General features: G+C 37.2%; 1 protein-coding gene across 1 annotated transcript in view; it reads right to left on the bottom strand.

Annotated features, from left to right (window-relative positions):
- Window positions 1-21,274, bottom strand: part of OCA2 (OCA2 melanosomal transmembrane protein) — a 166,996-nt gene that overhangs the window by 67,923 nt on the left and 77,799 nt on the right. The window contains exons 15-18 of the mRNA XM_040055440.2: window positions 16,514-16,661; window positions 15,039-15,096; window positions 13,541-13,649; window positions 2,028-2,155 (exon numbers count right to left, since the gene is read on the bottom strand). Coding sequence (XP_039911374.1) covers window positions 2,028-2,155; window positions 13,541-13,649; window positions 15,039-15,096; window positions 16,514-16,661 — 443 coding nt within the window. The remainder of the gene's footprint in view (window positions 1-2,027; window positions 2,156-13,540; window positions 13,650-15,038; window positions 15,097-16,513; window positions 16,662-21,274) is intronic.

Below are 21,274 nucleotides of genomic sequence, written 5' to 3'. Positions count from 1 at the left end.
AGCTCCAAAGGATTTTCAAGTTTTTCATTGTAAAAGATGCACCCAACCGGACTCATGGACCCCCAAAGGCAGAACCTTCAAGAGTTCCCCTGTGGTTCAGGAACTCGAATCACTTTTTCTAAAATGACATGCAGCCTAAGTCCCACACAGGTTTTTAAATGTACCTTGTAACAGGAAAGAGAACTTCTGTAGCAGTAGAAAACAGCTTCAGACTGGGAACTATCCAAGCTGAAGGATCACCAAGGGTGAGAAATATGAGCTGACAATGTCTAGATGCCCTAGACTATAGAAAGACTTCTTATACTTCAACATATATCTTTGTTTTGACCAGTTTCTTCTTGAGACTAGTAACTTAAAGAAAGAAAAATGCCTTGGAAAGGACTGTCACCTGCTAATTGAATAAATTCAGATAAAAATTAGCTGTGATGATATACATAGAATATTTTCTCATTCATTGTGGGGAAGAATTTAATGTATTGTATTGTTTCCTTGATTACCTGGACTAGTTTCTTTCATGACTTTAAACCGCTGTTATTCTAGAGAGCCAGGAAAAATATTCTTTCATTAGAAAACTATTCATTGGTGACCTGACAAACCGAAAAAATGAAGTTCAGGGAGTTACAATAGTCATAACCAAGTCTGGCAGTAAATGGCAAATAACTTCCTGTGTATTTTACTGTGGTATTGTCACACAGTCACTCAAATCACACCTGTTCAATCCAAGTTCAAACAATAAATACATCAGGGAACACAACTAATAAACTGTTACAACTGCAGTAGAAAAAATAAACATGGCTTCAGCATTGATCGCCTATAAGAGCTAGAAAATTCGATGTTATATGGAACCTCATAAAATGGAGAACTAAAAATTGCCTGTTCTAATGGGTATACAATAAATCAATATATCCTGATAAATTTTTTACTTAGTAGCTCACAGAAAACTGCATAATGATAATCAGAGTTTCCACTCATCTTCTTGGAGGTTACCAGATTTTGACTTCCACTTTAGCATTAATTAAGAGTTAGTTAAATTCGTTCTTGTTTATATTTGCTTCAAATGTTGGCCCTGTTACTGCTGGTAATTTTTTTTAAGAGACTCCAATTTTCAAATTCTTGGGAGCTTTGCAATTATTGGGAGGGAAGAGGGGAGGAAAGAGGCTATATGAACGAATTAGTTATCACAGGCTTTTCCCAGGCTTCTCACTCAGGCAATTCACTAGCCATGGCAGTGTCAGTGGTCACTTGGGTATTGTCAGTCATGTTTCTACAATGTTATTACATCATTAAACCCAACAATTAACAACTGAAAAATAGTCAGTATTCTAGAAACCTAATTCGAAAGTTAATGTGAGTATCCACACACACAAAAAATCCAAATATTTGGGGTAAAAATAAATCCTCTCAAACTATACAAAAGCATCAAATAGAGAATAAAAGAGGATACAAACACAGATGGAACATGGATGTTTTCAAGCAGACAAGCACAGAGAAACTACATAGCAAGAGATATCCAGGCATTTCAAGAGCTGAATATTTTTTAAATTAGCATTGCAAACAGAAATTCAGTGTTATTTGCCTTTCAAATCTCACTCCCATGGGACATCTTAGGCCATTTGGTAGCCAGCATGTAGGAGACAGCACTAGAAACATTTTTCAACTCTGGTTTAGTCTTGTTCTATTATTTTTCCTATCTCCTGTATAAATAATTGTAAACAAACACATATATACACATAAAATATCTGCACATATAGACCAACAATAAACCCAGAAACTGAAATTTAAATTTTAGAAAAATTATTGTGTCAGATACATTCAACAAAAGCAGAATATGGAAAGAGAATGAGACCAAGTTTACAATGAAAATTTAAATGTGAAAGAGGTCCAACTAACTTCCATTCTCTGCTACTCCTCTCCGTATTACCATAACTACATTTGATCAACAATATTCCAGTGGCCTCTCTCCAGGAACATAATTCACTTTTGAAGTATTTTGCAATTCTTCAGGCTGTAGAATCAGAGAATATTACCTCCATGAGAACAAACAATGCTGCAAAGAAAAGGAGGGTTGCCCACTCAACTCTGTTCAATATCATCTCAAAATCATGGATGTCTGCTAGCACTAGCAGCCAAAGGGCTCCCAACATGGCAATCCAGCCTGCATGAGAGAAAGAGAGAACAATGCTTTACACTTCACAGACTTGTTATGTGCTACCAACATATAAGTTACAGTATTGTGATTTTCAAAGATTTTTTTTTGCCATACTTTTGCTCTGACTGTAACAGGAAAAGTTCACAGATACCACAGGATAAATGGTCTCTGCTTTCAAATTAAAAAAAAATCTAAAATAAAAAAAACAAGGCAGGTAAGACAAATTTGGGTTACCGCAATAGTCAATGGGTTTGGATCACAGAGAAAGCTTTAGGTATTTAGGGATAGTGAAGGATTCTGCAGCTCCTGGCTGCAGAAAGGCTGGCTGCATCCCCTGGACCTTGAAGATTCAGTGGCTGCCTGCTCTAGAAGATAATCAGGAAAAGAAACACTCCTTAGAAGAGAGATTTAGGATGAAAGATATGATTCAGATATGATCCTTCTGTATATCCTGAAGTATTTTAATACACATATTTAGGTAACCGAGAGAAGATGCAAATCAAATGCACAATTAGCCAGAAAATACAAATAGCAAATTTCTTGTCTGATGCAAGGCTCACTTTCCCTTTGCACAGTTAAAATTCTTTCTAGAGCTGTATGATCCCTCTGGTTCATTTATCTTAAAACTCCTAGAGTTCCCAAAGCAGCAGAGGAAAGAGAACTGTCAGTCCTATCTACCATGACTTTTTAACCGCAAAGTTGATTTGCTGTATTATAAAACAAAACAAACCTGTTCATGCAAATTAGATTTCTTTAGTCTGAACATAAAATAAAGGTTTATGGAAGTGCAGTGCCTAATTTTCTTCTGACTGTTGTCTTAGCTGTTTTCTGAATTCCATTAAAAACAGTAGGTCCAACTCCACCTTATATAAATAAAGGTGATGGCAATTCCTGTTAGAATACTGTAAGGAAAATTAGGTATGTGCTGATTTGAAGTTAAGTAGCAGAATTTTAACTGCTATTTTATAAAAAACTAAATGACAACATAACATTTTCTCATATATATTTTGTATGTAATTACAACAAAGTGAAGAATTAAAGAATTTCTCATTACTTCTGGGACAATCTGTGAAAATGTCTTGGTATAATTCCTACCATTCTGTCTCCAATAATAATGAATCAACTAGAACATGCTATATGGAGATACCAATTAATCACTAAAGCTAATGAAGTATTACAGAATTGCAGGAGAGGTGAATGGAGCCAGGCATTTTCTAGCACCATGAGTGTTATCAGTACACATTAGCTTCAAGCATGCGGCTTTGCATGAGGGAACAGTGCCTGGCCTTACAGTATTGTTCCCTGAGAATACAGATGGGAAAGGGAGGTGTCATCCTGCCGTGCTTCAGCAAGAACAGCTCTCCAGAGGGAAGTGCAAACACATCAGCTGCCAGTTGTGGCTGCACAGAGCTGATTTCAGTCTGCACACGTGGGGAGAGGAGAGGGGAGGAGAGGACAGGACAGGACAGGACAGGACAGGACAGGACAGGAGGCTTTCTTTTAATTTTTTGTTCATTGAAGAATTTTGAAAGTACTAGGATACATTAAAGACTGTCTTCTTTGTTCTTTTTTTTTTTTTTTCCTACCTTCCTGGACTACAAATGAGAGCCATGAAGAGATTTTTTTTTTTTTAAATAACTTCTCATTACTGTAGTAAAAACAAAGCCCATTTACTGTTCCACAGACCACTTCCTTTACTGTCTTTAGTGCCTCTGCTTCACAACAATTGATGTCCCAGAAACATAACTTGGAGAGAAACTGAATCTAAATTCTATTTCTGCCTTTTGAAGAGGGTGACAGTTTCTATTTATTTTAGAGAAAAGGAAATGAATTCATTATAAAGTGCATCTTGCAAATTTGTAATACATTCTTAGTAAGAAAAGATTTCTACGTCTTCTGCCTGGTGCCAGGAAAAAAATGTACAGTAGAAATTGCTTAAGTGCTTTGCTTTTCTCATACCCGGTAGGTAAAATTACCTTTGGAATAATACTTAGCTCATGATGAGTGGAACACAATTGCAATCCTACTCAAAAAGTACCCTTATTTAAAAAAATCAGGTAGATGAACTTGAAAATATAAAACAATCTAACACAATAAAATAGAAGCCTAGAATTTGGAGGTAGAGAAAGAGAAATAAATTAAGGAGAAAATTTACTGTGTAATTTGTAGGCCTTTCAAATGCTCATTAAGAAGGATTTGCATTCCTCAGCAAAAGTAATTTTGACCTACTACCTCATAGTAGCAGGTCAGAAGCATAGAAGCAAAACAAGCTTCCTCCAAACAAAGTGAACATGTGGACACTGTACATTCACTTAATATGCACGGAATCTGGAGTAATGCATTTATGAATTCTGAGGAAATTTCTCTTTTCTGGAAACTGAAATGGCACTTGAGATATTTGAACAGAAAACCAAAGTCAGGATAACTTTGCATGATCTCAGTGATGACCTGGGCAAAACAGCAGGCTGCTCAAGACAGTGCAAGATAATACATTTAGGTAGGAAGAGATAAAACAGTAAAAATCCAGGATGGGAAGCAACTGGATGCCAAATAGTCCCACAGAAAAGACTTCAGAAATATAATGTATCACAACTAAATCTCATGGCCCACTGAAATACAGAACTAGGGCTATAAGCAGTAAATTCTGTGAAGCAACCTCTGCTCTCCTCATCCCTGGCAAACCCTGAGAATATATACTGTAAAATGCATACCCATTAGGAAATCTGAGGTAGGGAAGGAAGCACAGTCAACAGTCTGAAGAGCTGACTTTTGAGGAAAAATATTAAGAATCCAGGATACTTAGCTCAAAAATAAGACAATTAACTAAGTCCTGGCAAGGCTTTGGGTAAATACCAGGCTTCCCCAAAGGGCAGAGAGCAACCCTTTTGTGTCAGCAGTAGTGGGTGGGACAAGAAAGAGTGAAAAAGAGATGTTAATAGCAGCAACTATGATTCAGGCAACACAATATTCAGGGTCACATGTTTATCGTTGTTGAGAATTTTTTTTTTAATCATCTAGACCAGCTTCTGCCAGATGAAAATATAGTACTTTGATCTGCAAAAAATGGGAGTTTTTTTTTTATCTTCAATATTCTTTTTTTTTAGTATAAAGTTACCTTTTCACAAAGCAACTTGCTGGTCTTTTGAGCAGTCTCTTCACAGGCTTAGCTTCATAGAAATCATTTTATGTTCTTTGCTATTTTTAGCAGCGTAGTTTAAGGCAACCCCTTGGGGGAGAGAACAGTGAAGGTGGCAGTCCAAGACTTGCACCACACCAATAAACACTTGATACAATACGAGAGGAATAAAAGGATGTGGAAAAAAATGGTGAAAGCTATAGCCCCATGCAAGGTAAAATAAGCAGGATCCTAGGCTGATACAAGGTAATTACAGCAATAAGAACCAGAAGTGTTGCATAAAACAAGGTAAAGAACTGACTGCTTTGTAATCCCAGATCAGCACATGTGCCTTAGGAAAGGATGTGCTGGACTTTGTTGAATAGCTGTAATAGCATGAATTCAGAATGTGGAATCATATTCACCATTGTATTGTAATGCCAACACCTAGCTTCGTTACCTCTCCAAACACAATTCTATAGATGAGACAGGCTGGGACTCCAAACAGAATGCTGTAAGAAAGAAACCTAGATAGACATTTCTACAGCTGGGCACTCCATCTCCAGAGATGAGCTGACGGAATATAGCTGTCCATATTGCACCAATCTGTAGTCTGAAAAATTGCAGAGTACTCTCAGTAAAGGTCACTGCAAACAAACACACTCTATTGCCACAGCCTTATTGACTCTTGTGAACAAAAAATAATTTGAGGAGCTGCAAAGATCAAGATAAAGGAAAGGTCGACTTCTCTTAGAAGCGAGCAATAAAGATCAAAGGCTGCACTAGCAGATACAACTGCTGGTTGTACAAACTGGTTCTTGGTTTTTTTTCCTCAAGTGTATGGGCATCTGCATGGACAGGGGGTATTGTACATGCATAATTACCTTTTTTTAAAGACAAATGTGAAATTTCAAGGGAGAATTTTTTTGAAAACTATCCTGAAATAAATTAGGACTGCAAGGATCATGGAAAGCAGATCTCTTGTATTTTCACAAGCCAGGTGTTATGCTGGCAGGGATGAATAACTAACATCTCGACCAGAATTTCTGAGTCCAAGTCAATGCTGACTGCATTGATTTAGCTCCGTTCCAGCTTTCTCATTTTTAAAAAAATTATTGTCAAATCTATTTTTAACTCATGTTTATGTACACTCCACCTGAAATTTTTTTGACATGGCTATGAGTCAAAGATGTATGAAGTCTCTCTGACACAGTTATGTCCATTCTCATTTAAAAAAAAAAAAAAAAAAAAAGCTTTTGTTGTCATGATGCAATCAAGTCTCTATGCCACATATCAGAGGCCAGCAGGTCAGTCCCATGCAGAGCTCTTTTTGACCTCAGTGTAAAACTACCAGACTACCCAAACCAACACCACCACACGCTGTGACAGATAACAGAGTAAATGGATGAAGCACAAACAGGGAGGTTAAGAGCACTAAACAAGGACAAATATATAAAATTCCACTGGCAACTGTAGCTGCTGATACCTGGGGAAAAGGGCTGTGGAGCAGCCCCAGCAAACACACCTACAATGATCTGGAAGAGTCTCCAGAAAAGCCTGAAGACTTTGAAAGAGGACAGCTTAAAATATTGTCTAATTTTATTATGTCTTTCTACATTGGACTGGATGTTCTTATCAGATGCGACAACTCATTGTTTTGTTTACCATTGTCAGATCAGCAATTAAAGAAACAACTTAAGTCATAGAAAGCAGTTTCATATCAGTGGAGCATTAATGGAAAACAATAAGGGAAGATAGAAATTGCCACAGACAAGAGTCCATGAGTAACTGTTGCTAAAGGAAATACATATGATAAAAAAGATGATAAAAAAGTTTCCAGGTTTATCAGTAACTCAACAGTGATGATAGAGTAAACCTATGAGATGGTCAAAACCCATTTTTAGGGGTAACAAAAAGCATAAGAAAAAAGCTTATGACATACATGCAACACACCTCATATGATACAATAAGGTATATTGTAAAGCTGAAAACCAAAATTTGAAAAAGTAAAATGTAAAGCTTCAGGAAAAAAAAAAAAAAAAAAATGGGCTCAAGTGGACTCAAGTACAGAAAGTAAGAAACTGTCAACAAAGAAGAGGAAGACACCCCTAACATGTCTTCTCATCAAAACAAAACCCTCAAGTTTGCAACTCTGTGTTGTGACTCCTCCCAGCCTAAATGTGTGATGCTTACCACCCTGGAGAAGATCAAAGGGTGACCCTAACAGCAGGGAAAAAAGGGACCTAATACTGGGGTAATGCTCTTGGTTTTTGGGTGAATTTTTGGGTGGAAGGGTTTGGGTTGGGTTATTTTTTGGAAGTGGGCGGGGAGGAGAATTTGGTTGGTTGGTTGATTTTTACAACAGTTTATCCTGCATGTTGCTTATGAGTTTTGTTCTGTATTAATTAAATAATTTAGACTCCAAGTGTTAGTATTATCATAAAATGAATAATAACTGTTTGCTTTGGTTGCACTTATACAATTTTAAATTAGGCTGACAATAAATTCTCAGCTCCAGATATCGGGGATGTTCCCTTTTTTGCCCAGAATATCACAAGTTTAAGAAGATCATGGAGACTTTGAGTGCAGGAGCCTACTGCCATGCACGGAGAAGGTATCTGTAATCCAAATGTTTTGGAGGCCAAAGCCATTTCCTTTACTGAAATATGTGAAGGAGTTTCTAGGCAACTACAGATTATTCAGGATGGTATTTTTAGCTCCACAGAAAAGATCCACAAATACTGTTTCCCAAGCTTTGCATCTGGTTGCCTAGTTTATTTAGCCATGTTAGAAAGCTTTCCAAAAGAATGAAATAAAATTTAAATTAAAATGGGAGGGGAAATAGAGACAAAGAAAATAAAATAGTCATTGTGACAGCTTTAAATACAGTTGACAATAAAGTATCATTTGAGCCGTTACTTAGGAGTCAACACGTACAAGATTTCATGAGCTAAAACAGATCCATTTCCTATTTCTAGATAAACGTTAGCTTTGATGACAAATTAAATACTAAATGTGCACTTTTCACAATGAGGATATAGTGACATCGGAAGTGAAATGTAAGATGTGCTAAACTTAATGTCATTCTTGGCATCTGGCCTACACTTCCTTAGATCTGGTTTGTTCACCAGTATTTATATCTTAATAGCTGTCTATCTCACCAGGAATTTTGTTGTTTTCTTAAGCATTAAAAAATTATAATACAGCCTATTTAACTGGTCTATGGTTTTTGTCAGGTATTTTATAAAACACCTGGAAAACATTGAGTAGCTCTATAATGAACATTTCATCTTAACTATTTACAAATTAACCCAAAGCCAAACATAGGAGAAATATAAACACTTTCTTTTCTTCTTCTTCTTCTCCACGGGGACAAACACATTTTTAAGTCGATTTTTTCTGTTTCTGTAAATATAGTTTTACTCTTCGTAAACAAATGTCATATTTCTACAATTTCACCGTCACACAGAATAGTGGCATAATGTAGATCAATCTATTTATCACTGATAAAAGATGGGAAAAATGTTCCAGAATAAAATTTCAAGGTATTGAACTAAGAGCCTTTGACATTTACACTCCTCTCATGCTAACGGGATCTGTCCACACCTTTCTCAACCCTGTGCTCCTCTACCAGGATATAAAAATCTTTTGAATCTAAGGAATTCTGCTGTGAGGCAGGATCTTTCCCACAGGGCTGTGGGGGAGAGGTTCAAGTTAAAAAGCACTTTCACCTTTCTAAAGAAGCCTCTTGACACAAGTTCAAATGCACATACGTAGCCTGTCCCAGGGCCCACATAAAAGCTGGGGTGGGGAGTGGGGGAAGTTTATTAGAGTTCTTGAGTAGCTTCCTAGGATGTATCTTCAGAACAAAACCACACAGACCACATTTATTTCACTTGTGGAATACTGGAGATTTTTAGCTTCCATTATCACATACATTAGTCAAAGATCCCTAAGTTAAAAGACTTCTGCCATTACAGTACTGTTACTCATGCAAGATTTTACACACACACACAAACTGACCCTACAAATCTGTCTCAAAGTTGTTAGCAAAGAATCATTACTGCAGTGAGCTCCTTATTTAAATGTTACAGAAAATAAATGAAGTTAGTTGTTAAAATCTTGGTAGGCTGCAGTAACAGAGAGCTGGCATCATTGTTTCTAAGTAAATATTGGTATGAAACTTCACATATTCTGTGATAAAAAAAACAAATGTAAGCAAGTTTGTGAGGCTCTCTAGGGCTGTGCAGGCCTCTCTTCCTCACTAAGCAAGCTAACTGATAAGTGCCACTCAGTTTCAGCTCCATCATAATTATTGGTTCACTTATGTAAATCACAGTGTAAGCTGAAACTTGAACAAGTCCACTGAAACATATGAAAATCAAAAGCAGGATGAAAATCAAAAGCAAGTAAAGACAAGAAACTTAAAATCACATCCACTTCCCTGAATTTGAAAAGTGATTACTCCCTCCAGTTAAGACAAAATTTTTGCAATCATTTGCATAATAGTCTCTGTAGATGTATTGGAGGGAGGAGATTGTTTGACTGAGGCCCTTCCCCATTAAGTTATTTAATTTTTCATGTGAATGTGAACAATTTTTCTGTAAATTGTGGAAATGGGTCAATAAATATGACAACTGGTATTCAAAGGAGTGACAATACAACAAGAGTCTTCCATATCTACACCAACTGAATACATTTCTCCTTCAATGTTCTGGAAATGAAACAAAAAGAAGTCTGCACAACATGGCCAACAACAAAACAACAACAACAAAAACACCACAGAAGTCAGTTTACATTAAATGAAAACAGTTGTTCTCCTACTTCTCCATTATTTCAGTAACAGTTTTAAAATGTTTCAAAGACGCAAGATACAACTAGTTACCATAAACAGAAAAAAGAGGTCTTCAGATCTCAAAAGAAGCTGTAGCAGAATTTGCAGACTAAGCCCGCAGTCAGAAGTTAAACCACATCAATATAGAGGATGAGAGAAATTTTTGCAAGAGAAAGAACTCTCATCAAACAAGATAACCTTTGTTTGTAAATATTGAGGAATTTTAGCTTTAGTGCAAGAGTCATGAGGGAAATTTAGATCTCAGATGTTTGCCTGGCAGGAGTGACATAGAATACTGATTATACAACTTGTTCTGCTACCCAGAAAGGTCATAGTGATCACGTAAATTACTTGAAAGTTCCTAAAGTTAGTTATAAGTTCCTAAATATGGTGAGTTTGCTAACACTGCTTCAGTTAATCATACCAAAGATGAAACCAGGCTGAATCACAGCTGTAGACCTCCTCCACTGATCAGTGACACCCCCAGAGATTATTCTGAGGTCAGATGAAGGTAATTGGCTTAAACATTGGTGTCTGAAGGATCACAGATGCCCATGGCACCAAAAATGCCACTATGGCCTCAGACAGTAGCGTTAAGACATGACCCCTCTGTATAAGTAAAAAAAAAAACTCCAAGACATCTCTCTCAAGTGAGCAAATGGCAGTCCCTAATTATGGAAGAATTCAGTGAATCCAAAAAATCTCTCCCTGTCCCCTTGCTCAAATAATTCATGAAAGGAACATGTGAAAAGCCACGAATGGTAACGTTGTAAGTTCACCTGTGCAAGAGTCATGCCTTTAGCAGGAGCAATGGTGGCAATAAGGCAGGAATTAATATAAAAATAAGACAAAACCACAATTGTATTTCTCCTGGCATTTCACCCCTGCTTTCAGCAGCCTGCAGCCTCTCTGAAACAGGAACTATCTCATCTCTTTGCTCTTGAGTTTTCACCTTGTCCCTTGAATGTGAGAGCAACAGAGTTTGTTGCAACCTTTTAAAGGAGAAGAGGACATTCTCCTGTGTCAGAAACTAGTGAGCCTGGCCCTGGGAAAGAGGTGTCCAGAGGTGAAAAGGAGTAAGAGTGAGGGGGTCTGCAAGAGCAGAGAAAGAAAGCAGAGAGAGGCAGGCAAAAGCAGGGCCACAGAGATAAGGGGTCCCTCTTCACAGATTATAGAAGGATCTGCACAAAGTTCACAGCAGCTCAACAACTCACTGAACTGACTAATACCAAATCAAAGATAAAGCACATTCCCCACAGAAGAAAAAGGAATTAAGCTATATATTGATTTTGGTTTTTTTTCTGACCAAGTCACTTTGAACACTCCCTTCAAAAAATCTAGCTTAAAATTTCAAAATCTGACTTTATATTATTTTTTAAACCTTTTTGGACATATTAATATAGTTCAAAGCTCTAGACATGCCCACCTAAAAGATAAAGTCAAAATAGTAGCCAGGTACAATCCTCAAAGGAGCTTCAATTTCATCCTTTGTCATCTCTTCTCCAATGTTTTATCAATACTTTATCAATAAAACAAAATATCATGGGGCCAAATTAAAGTACTCTAGGAGTCTTACAGTTTTTAGTATCTGTTTTTTTTAAGTCTCAGTACTAATGTTTTATTAACATAGATATTTCATAGAATTACACTAAATAAATTAATGAACAGATACAAGAAAACTGAATAGGAATGAGTTTTGCATTTCAAAAGGCAGGTAAATATGTAGATTTTATTATTTAAATTAAAATGTCAGTACCTTCAAATTATATTTATGATTCCAAGTTCATAATGAAAAAATTCTATCAAGGCTTGGGACTGATAAAGAATTCTAAAATATTTCTATTTCTCGCTACCAAATCCAATTTAAAGTTATTAGATTTCTAACACTTCAGCCTCTGTATAAACCATTATTCTGGTAGAAAATTAAACACTGAACTGCAATTTACTTTCATTTTTTATGAGAAAAACATATTGAACAACTTTACCCAAGCCAGCAGAGTACACGATGTAGTGTATATTAGGAAATACATTTCCATACTTTGGAAGACTAAAATCCGTAGAGCTTCACAGCAGCACTATTTCAGTAATGATAAATAAGTGACAGCTATCATCAAGATAGTGAAATTCAGGGAACAAAAATGAGAACGTGTAAATTATGAAACCTGTAAACTTATCAGTAGAAGTGTTGTGTATGCTTTAGTAACATTTATTCATTAATCTGACAGGATTTCCATGAATGCAGAAGGGGGAAAAATTATACAGAACACATACAGCCCTTATTTACTTTCAAGGTTGTTATTCAGCTACTGAATAACAGAAACCTACACTGCCAAACATTCCATTTGTTTTCATTTATTTTACTGGCATAAAGGAGGACAAAAGAAAAAGATCAATAGTTACTATGTTTCTTCTAGCATTGACTCCAACTCCTTTGCAGTTTTGAAAAAATATCTTACCAGAAGCATACATAACCAGTGCTGTTTAGTCTTTAATGACTGTCTGGCTTTTCAAAAATATTTAGAGATGTTTGGCTTAATTCAAGAAATCCTGCATGGTTCAGTGCCACTTATCTGAGAAAATAAAGGTGTAAATTGATTTCTTAAATTGTCAATGTGAAGGCCTTTCTTGTGTCCTCAGCCATTGTGACTTCAAATGCATTCAAATATTTTCAGCTTCTGCATTTTCCCAGACCTTATTAACGCAGAATTTTTGCTGTTATACTACATCCGTTTACCTTTTAACTTCTTAACAGACACTAATCTTCATGAAACTGCCCATTTGCATGGCAAATAATCTGTCAGCAGCAGATATAGAGGGTCTTGCTTACAACCTGATTTGGTTCTGATTTCAGGATATGTGGAGCTTTTTCTTGTAGAGATATACAACCACCTGTATAAAAACCTCCGCATATAGTTCTATATTTAGAAACTATGTACACAGCTTCTTTAATTTCACCCATACAGAGTGTTCTCCAGTTTTTATTTTTGGAAATGAATTATTAAGATTATAAAGTAATGGAAACTGTAAATTATACAAAGAGCTTTCTATACTTAAGAAATAATGCCAAACTGCTTCTTTGTTCTCCCATGGAGTGATTATTTTCTGATCTCCCTGGTGCATCTCGGTCATTCACTCAGTGCAAATGATGCCAAGGTTAAATTTTCTCATTCCATAATGTTTAGCCAGCTCATTAGTATTGGAAAGTCCAGAAAATGAAGTCATGAGCACTCTCTGTTATTCCTCCTGGGGTAACTGGGACGTGACTGAATTTTTAAAACCTGCTCTTCTCTTCCCAGAGAAATTGCTGCTTAAGCTGGTAGAATTGTGAGGACATGGACATATGAAAAATGGCTTTCTGAAAAGATCAAGACTCAAAAAGATACGACTGGCTTTTTTTCAGGGACATTGCTTATTTTACTTAGAACAAAGCTAGGAAACTTACCAAGATCTAGATAGATGCCTGGAACAAATGAGTTGAGAAAAAACATAAGAATAACACATCCCAGCACTGTCAGACACTTGATGAGAAGAATTTTGTCTGTTATTCTGTGCTGGGGACAGACAGGAAAATAAAGTTAGCTATTGTATTAAAGAAGAAGCTATGTATTATGCATAGAGTTCAGAAAGCATGTGTGAAGCACAAACTGCTATTCCTGTATTGCATATTCCTCTCCAGCATAAAAGACAGAACTACCTGAATAGTTTTTATAGGTGCGCATCCTATGCATACCTATAAAAAACCATGAGAATGTGGTCCAATGGGCTTTAAGAGATACAAGTATCTAGCACCTGCTGCATACATTCAGCTGTATTCAGCTGCCCCCTCCACAACTTCATTCCAGAGGGTGAAGTAGGGTTGAAATGCAACTCCTACGACAGAGGGCATTCTGAGCACCCTGTGATTTTGTGATCTGGGACAAAATCACCTTTCTTTTTCCACATGTGCTTTGAAAACCTATAAACTACTCTAGAGGTCAAATCTTTCACACCTCCTGTAACCTTCAAGTACATCCAAGACCTTAATTTCTACAGAGTTTGTACACCTCTGTGCCCAGCTTCTCCTTCACTGTGCCTATTTCCTTGTGCCCTCAGCCCTAGTGCTTTTCATTGTGTCTCTACCTTCACTACCACTCCAGGAAATCACTTTCTCCCAGACTGAGTTAATCTCTTCTTTCACATAGTTTAAAGCTCTACTAAAATACAAGTAAGTCTCTGTTCTTTAAAAAGTTTGTCTCTTATGCAATGCCTTGAAAGGGGTGTAAAGAAAATCTGTTGGGTTTGCTCTGGTTTGGTATGACACTAGGACAGCGTGTTCCCAGTCAAGGGCTTGCAACCCAAGGAGTCCAATTGAGGACTTGAGCTCTCAGACACAGGCCTGATTCATTAGTGATGCCAGTGAGGTAGAGGGATCGTGACACTTCGATAATTAAATTTAGGAGACATTAATCCCTCTACAGAGTTTCCATCTTCTCAGTTTCAGCATAAGGACTTAAACAGTGTTAGTGTGTGCACAGCTAAGAGAACAGGATTTATCAAGTGGTTTACCCCTACTTGAATATCAAAAGCAGTAGTGTCACTAAAATGCATTAAATTAGAGTCAGCATTGGGTACATTAAGAGGAGTGTTCTCTATTATCATTCATCATGGCTACAAACAATTTACTGACACCTCCTGAGCCTTTCTGGCTATGGATTAAAAATTTAAGAAAACATTGTTGAATCATTAATTGATTATTTATGTTATAGTTTTTTAAGGAACAAAAGTACAAAACATAGCAAAACCTCACCATGTGGGTTCAGTAACCTTGTCTGACCAAGAAGCCAAACATCCTGGCAGCTAACTTTTTATCTATCGGGAGTTATTAAATTTCCATCAGACTTAAAGCACTATCTATCTCTATATATTTATGTGAATACTGAAAAAATTTGCCATCTACTTACTTTTTTTTGAAGTTCCTGGATATTTGTTTCCCAGTTTTTGTCTTCTTGTGAAATTTGTCTGAAAGAAAATGACACCTACTTTTTTCCAGAGTGAAATCAGAGCTCTGCCAAGAGTGTTGGAATAAATCCCTCTCATCACATATAGATCACCTCTTTCCCCATGTAGAGTAACTCATAGCACAAAGGGGTCGTGGTCCAGCAGCAAAATTCCCATGAGCATTCACTTAAGACTCCACTTTTGTGAAAAGCTCCATTAATACACAAACCTTTCTGTTCATGAAGAAAGCCACAGGCTGGGAAGGAGCTGGACCAGACCTCAGTATAGGATCTGGCTATCTGCAATATGTAGTTCCCTTACTAGTTTCAGGAGCTAATGTGTGTGTCCTGCTGTGATAAAACAAGGGTCGTGTGCTAACATCAGCAAGTCAGAACACATATGTTTCGCATTTGCATTTTATAATGAAGTTTTTAAGATCTGAATAACTTCATTGTGTTATCAGCGCAGTCAGGCCTCCAGCAAAAAGCCTTGGGCTTTGCAGTTCAGGAGCTTTGTTGTTAATGCTAATGAATTTTTACATCTTTGTAAATGTGCTGGCCTGGAGGAATCCTGATTTTCAAGATTAAATAGACAATTTTTATTTGTAATTCAGAAGGGTCCTCTTCAGAATATTGTAAAGTCTGATAATCTTAAAACATTTTGAAAAGGAGACATTTTTAACAGCCTTATTTGTCTTGAAGAATTAATACTGTCAACTCAATTCAAAATACACAATTCCCACAAAAATTATGTAAACAGTCTTATTCCTGGAATAGTTCAAGAAATCATATTTACATGTTCTTGCTCAAATTATTTAACAAGGTTATTAATTAAAATTAATTATTCAAATTTCACTTTAGTAAATTAACATTCAAAATATTTATCACTGCTATTCTCAGTTGTCAAATTCCATGGCATAACATCTGGTTTTGCCATCTAGAATCCAGACAAAGCAAGGTCATTATTATTTTCGTTATAGTTTATGTAAACTTCATTTCTATACATAAAAATATGTCTGCACGCAGGTTCAGACTGAAATTTTGATTATGAAATAATTGTAAAACATAGCAATTCACTAGTGAAATGTTTTTCAAGCTCACCCATTCACTGAAGAGAATTTGAACTTTTCAGTTAAAAAAAAAGAAAAGAAAATCCAGCATCTTACTGGAGCCACAACTGTAAGGGAACATTTGTGATCTTTCTAAGTCAAAACCTGCCTGAAATTTCTAAGCCTTTAATTTTGGGTCATACTGACAAATATATTTTCCAGGTCTTACACATCAGTTTTGTCCTAAAATGTTTTGTGTTTTACTGAGGCTGAGAGTGGCTTTTCATATCTGCCCCAATATCAATCTCATCAAGACAGAGCCAGGAATGCAGGTCTTGTCCCAGTGAAGATCCCTGAACAGGGAAGTGAGACATGCTAGTCCTTGCTTACCTGTGAAACGTCCTCAGCTTCTTCCTCAGGAGCATCTCCAGAGTCAGCACCTTCTGCATCAAGAGGCATTTCACAGCAGTCTCCTCTCTGCTGGCAGGGTTGATGCGCTGAGCTGTCAGCCTCCAAACATAGATCTCATGTTTCAGCTCTGAAAAGAAGCAAAATTGCATCAATGTGAAGGCCAACACGTATGAAACCAGAGATGGATAAAATATGTGTAGTGTGCTCTGAACTCAAAGCTGTTAAAGTTACTGGGATGATTTCCCAACAAATTTCCACTCAGGAAGCCACTTTTGTCATTCATTTTGCAGAGCTGAAGTGAATGAAAAGTAAATAGAATTTTTTCACATTTTTAAATAAATGAAACACAAAGTCTTTTTTCAAAGAAAAAGTAGTACTGTCTTCAAATGCTTTCAAACATCTTCAGCAAGGTTAAGGGCTAAAATTGTAGCCCATTCATTTTCCAACAGAAAACAAACTGTCAGTGTACATTAATATACTGCTAAGAAGTACTGCTTCCCTGTGTAGTTAGGAATTACGGCATATGCTCCTTCACTGTATTTAAAACAGACATATTTCCATTCACTCTATGCCCATACAGGCAATTTTATCTCTGCAAGACAAAAGTGAAATTTGACAATGTCTTATGGAATAATGTTTAATAGTATTTTAAAGGTTTCTTAAGAGGATTAAATTCTTGGGCACAGAAAATATGTGGAAACACAGAGACCATCACTTTCATGCCGACCTGGATGATATCTGACCCAGTGTAGGTTCAGACAGACTAATTAACACTTTGAAATCCGACTCTAGAATCTTCTCAAAAATTTCAATCATTTTTGATTTTTTTTTTTTCCATGTACCGTTGAGGCCTTGGAGAATGACCAAAAAGCATGTGTTCAAGAAGAATGTTAAACTGGGCATGCCAAAAAACCCCTTTGAATTTTACAGGAAATCACTAAAGAAATAAAATCAGAATATTCATTCAGAAATTTTCTGTGCAAATGTTTTCTGTTGAAGCAATGGGATGCATTCTCACCCTTCTTTTCTGTTCCACTCAAATTTCCTGTCGTTGAAGACAATATGTCAAGAATCCAAGGGTTTATATTTTAAGATCCCTGCTCAATCAGCAAGTTGCTCTTATTCTGAAAATGGATGTGTAACTCTACATCATGTAAACGAGCAATAAGAATTTTTATAAAAGAATATTTAGTAAATAAGAAAAAATTAAACACAGTTTGATGTAGGCAGTGATGTTAACATTTTGTGTTGCAGGCCTCTAGAGGGTGATGATATCTGCTATCAAAGAGAGTACTAAACATGTTTAATTCCCCAGTTTCCATTACAACTAAGTATTCATAGTGATAATGCAGAGTGAATCTTATAAAGATTGACCATGAGAAGGAATTTGACTCAAAGAAGCTCAAACATTTAATAAGAGAAATACGTCCAGAGTTTGCATGGTTGAAATAGAAGAAAGGGATTTGAACAGCAATTGACCTGCATTTTGTATGGTTTGTGTCTCTAGATCTGCACACATTTATCAAAGTGGTAATGCTTGCCTAAATTTTACGGTGTACAACCAGAAATACAAATTCACACTGTTGAAAACCCAGTGACCATCCTGGGTAGTTAAACAACTAGTGCTCAGCTAAACCTCTTCTTCCAATAAGGGATTTATATCTGAACCACAGATTCCAAAAATATGCCAAATTGACCGCTTTACATTGTAATATATTTGGTGCTTCTTGCCAGGAGCATTATATTGTAATATAATTGTCCAGTTATATTACAATATGGACAGGTCTTGCTTATCAAAGGATCCATGTGAGTTCTGGCCATCATTTATTTATGCATTGTGATATGTGACCTAAAGTTAATTCATGTTAGGTATTGTGATATGTAATATAAAGTTAATTCGCATTCCGTCTGAATTAAGCTCTGTAGAATATAAAGTGTATTTAGGGTTAAAAACTGAACTGTGAGAGGGGGACACGAGGGTTGAGAGACAGGGAGAGTCCCTGCCGGGAAAAGCCTCAGGACCTTTAACTCAGTGAATAGAAGAGATGGTGAGATAGACCATGTCTCCCCCAGAGATGGACCTGCTAACGACCCAGTGATCAAGACTAGATGGATATCTTATCTGTTCCAGCCAAGTTTAGCATCTCTAAAACCCTCTCTGATCAAGCAATCACGACATTGTTTTACCTCGAGAACCTATTCAACTGACCAGAGACATGAACATGAATACCTGATGAAGCAACAGAGAAGCGGGAGCACTACAGTCGCTCTCCACTCTCAGCGGAGGACTGTATAAAAACCGGCGGCTCGGGACACACTTCGTGAACAGAGTGGATACGGAGTGATAGAGTCCATTTCTGTGTTCACCCAGCACCGAAACCTGGGGTTCGACGCTGTTCCTTTTAATTGTGGCTGTTAGAGACTGAATTTAAGTCTCGAAATAAAATTCTATATTTTGATATATGAAATTGGGCTTGATCATTTATTACATGCATCAATTTACGTCAACATTTGTCATGCACACAGATATAACACCATGATTTTCCAGTCATACTGGGGGGGGAAAGGGTTTTTCTATATTTCATTCTTATGTGATTTTTTACTGAATATGGCTGCAGCTTTGAAACAGTCACCAGCTCAAGGGAAAGAGTGTTGTAATATATGTCCTAAAGTTAATTCGTGTTAAACAATAAAAGATGTAATTTGTTCAAACCCGAATGTATGAATATATCTTATAGCAAGATTTGTTTGAAATGGAGTTTAAGATCAATAAACTAAAAGGTGTATACAGGGTTAACCGGGACGACAGCTGCACGGTGGGACACGAGTAAATCGCTGCCGGGAACCTTGCAAAGGCAGCACAAAGGGACAGAAAAGGGAGATGGGTGCTCTGACGATCACCTGATTGTATCAGATCACTATCTTATCTGTTCCGGCCGATGTTACCATCTCCAAAACTTCTCCGGACATGGCCATCAGGACATTGTTCTGCCTTTGAGAAAGTATTCATCGGACCCCGGACACGGACATGAATATCTAATGAAGCTACCTCAAGGCACGAGTCTCACGGTCTCAGCCGGTCCCCAGCGAAAGACTGTATAAAAATCCGCGGCTTGGAGACCCAATTTGTGAACAGAGGGGCTAACAGGTTAGCAGAGTCGGTTACCGTGTTCACCCAGTGCCGAAGTCCTGGGATTCGACGTTGTCCCTTTTAATTGTGGCTACCAGAGACTGTGTTTAAGTCTCACAATAAAATTCCAAATTTTGATTTACTTAATTTGGCTTATCGTATTTATTACAGTGTGTTTTGTCTTTTTCTCTGGCAAATGCTCATGAAGAATGAGCATCCAGTTTGCTGTTCTACTTCCCTACAGTTTGTCTTTTCTGCAACAACTTTTCTGATGACATCTGTTCATCCTACCACAGCATTTCTCCCCATCCTTTCCAAGTGAAACTTCACCAAGGCTTTAGCTGATAAAGGGAAGTTGAATCATCCACCACCGAAATGAGATGCAAGTACTCCACAGTTATTTTCATACAGAGAATCCCTATGTTGTCTCCTTCAGAAAGAGGCAGATATCATCACTGTATCTGTGCCACAAACAAATTCACAGAGTGAAAAGCAGCATGACTTTTGTTGCAGATTCCTGTTCCACATTCGAAATCCCCTGGGGCTAATCTCCAGGTTGAGCAAAGCTGGACTGGTGCTTTGTGATCTACATTAAAAAATATATGCATGTCTTCACATGGCTTTGATCATGCCTTTATGTACAGCAAATGCATGCTTGATTTTTCAGTCATCAGTTTTCTAAACATCCCAAGGATGTGAACATCTGACCTGCTGTGGAGTTTATTTCAGAACAAACTGTACTTGGAAAATCAGAACAATTGATAAATTTTCTATACCACAAATCCTGTTGCAGTAATGATTTGTGCAGAGATTTTCTAGGTCATCCCAGAGAATATTTCTCCTACTTCTCCTTCATGCACACTCTTATTGTTAATAGCATCATGGCATCAGGTAATACATATTTATTAGAAGTAGTGCTTTTCTCGAAGGAAAAATAATACAGAACCTTGAAGTCAGCAACAACATCTAACATGGCCAAAGTCCTTCAGGCCTTGCTAGACTTCTCCCACTTCATAATTGCAAAACCATTTAGGCAGCAACCCCCAGAGTCTGGGAACATCTGATGTTTTATGACGTACTGGGTTACACATGGACAAGGGCTTAATGCAACCACAGAGCCTTATCAGTCACTTTGAAATTTTGGCCAAGACAGCACAAGGGCAGCATTTGGCTGTCACTGAAGAGATTCACAAGATAGTCTCACACTCTGTTTCTCTGTGTCCTTAAGTTCCTGTCCTCTCCTCAAATGAGATCTAATTTTTGTATTACACCAGAGTGAGGTCTCTCCACTCACTTTTCCAAGCCAATCTGCAGGGGTTTTGCAGGGCTAACATTATGTTCAATCAGCCTTCTATCCAAAGTAACATACCACTGTCAGGTCTATTGCCAGTAACTGATGTGGTGAGTCTGTAGCACGGCAGTTTCTTATTAAAGCATCTAAATCAACATTTGTCTGCAACCGGACTCAATGATCCTTGTGCGTCCCCTCCAACTAAGAATATTCTGTCTGCTGGTTCAGAGTATGCAGTGATCTGGAGCACAAGAAGATAGGAGAGCTGCAGCTCAGCTCAGTCAGAGAATTCAGTTCATTATGATACTAAAACCTTTGT

Source organism: Hirundo rustica, chromosome 2, assembly GCF_015227805.2.
Source record: "Hirundo rustica isolate bHirRus1 chromosome 2, bHirRus1.pri.v3, whole genome shotgun sequence".
Lineage (NCBI taxonomy): Eukaryota > Metazoa > Chordata > Aves > Passeriformes > Hirundinidae > Hirundo > Hirundo rustica.
This window is presented reverse-complemented; position numbering and strand designations above follow the sequence as displayed.